The sequence below is a fragment of the Coregonus clupeaformis genome, chromosome 12 (genome assembly GCF_020615455.1).
Source record: "Coregonus clupeaformis isolate EN_2021a chromosome 12, ASM2061545v1, whole genome shotgun sequence".
NCBI lineage: Eukaryota > Metazoa > Chordata > Actinopteri > Salmoniformes > Salmonidae > Coregonus > Coregonus clupeaformis.
In genome coordinates this window covers 55,802,720-55,805,680 of record NC_059203.1, presented here as the reverse complement: position 1 = coordinate 55,805,680, position 2,961 = coordinate 55,802,720, and the positions used below count along the sequence as shown (strand labels likewise).

At 41.0% G+C, this 2,961-nt stretch overlaps 1 protein-coding gene across 1 annotated transcript; it reads left to right on the top strand.

Moving 5' to 3' along the window:
* Positions 1–1,687, top strand: LOC121566094. The gene is made up of 5 exons (XM_045224018.1): positions 1–398; positions 676–882; positions 1,077–1,315; positions 1,415–1,515; positions 1,639–1,687. The coding sequence occupies exons 1-5, from the start codon at positions 248–250 to the stop codon at positions 1,685–1,687; spliced, it is 747 nt and encodes a 248-aa protein (XP_045079953.1). The 5' UTR covers positions 1–247.
* Positions 1,688–2,961: the final 1,274 nt, after the last annotated feature.

The following is a 2,961-nucleotide window of genomic DNA, read 5'->3' as shown; positions in this document are numbered from 1 at the left end:
AAAGTTGGTAGGCGGAACCTAACGCCTGATTGGTTACCCTCTGCATCAAGCCAAGACAAATCAATTCCGGATAATGGATTGATGCAGAGCTACTGAACACATTCCAATACACTGGGTGGCGCTATTCACCTCTACGTTGGTTTAGTTACACGGTTAAACAGAACTTTCATTGCAACGGCTAAAAATCAAGAGAAGACTCGGTCCTGCTAGCCCCAATGTTGAGACGCTGTGTGAGGTGCAGGACAAAATGTCTAAAAGTTGCCCGGAGCTGCTGAGAGAAGCAGCGAATTTGATTGAGGAAGCTCTGAGCAGAAGTCCAACGGCTCCCGCGGCACCGGTGACTCCGGCAGCTCAGTCACAGCAGATACCGGCCGCTCAATCACGTACACCTGTCCAAGGTAAGCTAAGTAATTTCATGTTAGCCAGGTGTGCTACTATTTAATGATTCGGGACACACGTGTAGGTTAAATTAGATCGACTCGAACATGTATTTGCATGCGGTATTATGATGCTTCGTGCGTGACACATTTATTGTTAATGGGGGGGGAAGCATAAACCTAGCTAGTTCGCTAATCGGCTAAATGGTGTTAGCTGGCTTGAGCATCCCAAGATAGAAGTAGAGGCTGTTTTAGCTGACTGGTGACCATTGAGCTGTTACGTTTTTCTGTGTTGCAGCGGAGGTAGCAAGGCTCTTTGCGCCATATAACATTGGAGCCAGAAGGAATATGACGAGACGACCAGCACAAGTCCAAGTTAGCCGAAGAAGCTACACACACACTGTCTGTTGTTTGGCTGACCACAATGCGGATAAAATTCCAAGCGTACTGTTTAAAGCTGAACTTCTTACTTCAGGACTTGGAGAGCAAAAAGTAACATTTTCAGGTCAGTGCGAAACTAGGCATTTACCAAAAGTAAAAAAAGTTTGTACTGTCTGTGGCTTGTTGAAATTATTTGCATTTCTTTTTATAGTGACTCAAACTTAATTGGTGTTCATAGTGTCAATAATAGTTATCACAGGCTTATTTGCTTAATTTAAGGTGAGGTGAGTTATGATTTTGTTTTGTTTTTTTCTCCAGGGAATGACCACGATCCCATGGTTATAACAAATAAACTGATGGAAGTGTTTCCGAAGCTCCAACAAGGGGGAGGCTTTGAATTTCTAAAACTTGTAGGATCTACTCGCAGTCGAAATCTTGCGTTGCTTCAGTGTCCCAGCACTGGATACACCCTTGCCTATCTGAAAGATCCATCGACGATGATTGGACAGGCTACAATCTACATACGTCCACTTCAACAGGATCTACCCTTAGATTGTGTACATACATTTACAGAGACTTAGTTTAATACATAATCAAAACAAAGATTACTGGTGACTTTTAATCATTAATTAAAAGCCATTTGTTGTTGTTGTTAGGAGAGCTCACGTCCTGCCTCTGGTCCAGTCATCCCCTGCATCACTTGTCAGAAGGAAGTTCCCTTTTCAGAGATGAAGCTGCACAGATTGAGCTGCAATGGGTATGTACTTCTTAAAGCAATGCAAGGGTAGCATAATTTATTTTCTTTGGGAATATGTCTCTCTTATTGTTGTGCACACAAATAAGCGAGTATGACCATCATTTCAATTGTGTTAACTTCAAGGACACCCATGCAGGAATCAGAAAGAGAACAAGAGGGGAGGCCAAAGTGAAGAAAATGATAGTGAGACAGCCCTAGTCAGTGACAGTGTTCCAGTGAGGCCTGAAACATCAGCTGAGAGTGCAGTAGTACCGGCAGTGATTGTCAACGAGGAGTTGGATCGCAAAGAAACAGACAGTGGTTTGTGTCATCACAATAGTGTTGCTATAAGATTGTGTGTAACTGAAAAGTTAATAGAAAGATAACACCTGTAGGATATAATTAGATAAGATAATACAGTTACAGACAATTAATAACATGCAACTGGGTTTTTCTATTTTTCTAATATTTAGTTGTAGTTGTTTAGTAGTGCTGTTTTTATGTCAACTCAGCGTTGTGACAGGTTCTGAAGATGTTGGGTCTCACGTTTTGTCAGTGAAATGAACAGAATTTTCCTCCTGTTCTGTAGAGTGAGAGGATATCTGTATATGCAGGTAACATGCCAACTCACAATATGTCTCTCTGTAATAGATAACTTTATTGTTGTTGTTTGTTTAGAATGGAAGCTTTGGCCCATTCTGTGGACCATAATGAGACAGGAAGCTTCAAAGAAACAGCTTTTTTTCCTTTCTTTTAAAAAGGAAAGTAAACTTTCAGTTTTTCCTTGCTTGTTCTAACACAACAAATAAAAACATGGGTTGGACATCAGTCTAAGATTCTTGATAACACTTCCACAGTCTCTACATATAGTCTAAGTGCATCAGTAACAGAAACTCCTGGAGCTGGCAAAATTGCAACCTCTTCATCTGAGAGCTCACGGGCCAGCTGAACCTCGGGGACTGACACAGTGCCTCGATGAAGGCAGTGAGGTCCGTTCCAATCGATCCCATATTCTTCAGGAACCTGAATGGATGACAAGCATAATCAGTCTTGTACTTAAAACTAGTTTGACATGTCCTTACACAAGATTGTTATTTTTGGTCACCAAGGCAGTGAGAAATGAAATGTTACTTATTCAGTTTTTTAAAATAATACAGCTTTGCATAGTATGCACTGTAGAAACTACAGCTCACAGGTTGATCTTTAAAAGCTCGGGAGATTTTAAAGAGACAATAATCTATAGTAAATGTTTCATTTAAAGTATCACATTTAGCACCATTTTTTTCTCCCATAATTCCTTTGGGGAAACAATTTTAAGAAAGTGTTTAAAGTTCATTGTTAACCTCAGTAGGATCCTCCTCAGGGCCTTGCTCTCTGTAACTTCTCCAGAGTTGCTGTGGTGACTGATTCCTTTCAGTTCTAAGACCGTGGAAGTTCCAAGCATCTCGAAAAGAGTCGAGGCTTTGC

Coding starts and splice junctions, on each gene's coding strand:
- LOC121566094 (XM_045224018.1), top strand. CDS start 248: ATGTCTAAAAGTTGCCCGGAGCTGCTGAGAGAAGCAGCGAATTTGATT. Junction 883..1,076: donor GCAAAAAGTAACATTTTCAG/GTCAGTGCGAAA, acceptor TTTTTTCTCCAG/GGAATGACCACGATCCCATG. Junction 1,516..1,638: donor CACAGATTGAGCTGCAATGG/GTATGTACTTCT, acceptor GTTAACTTCAAG/GACACCCATGCAGGAATCAG.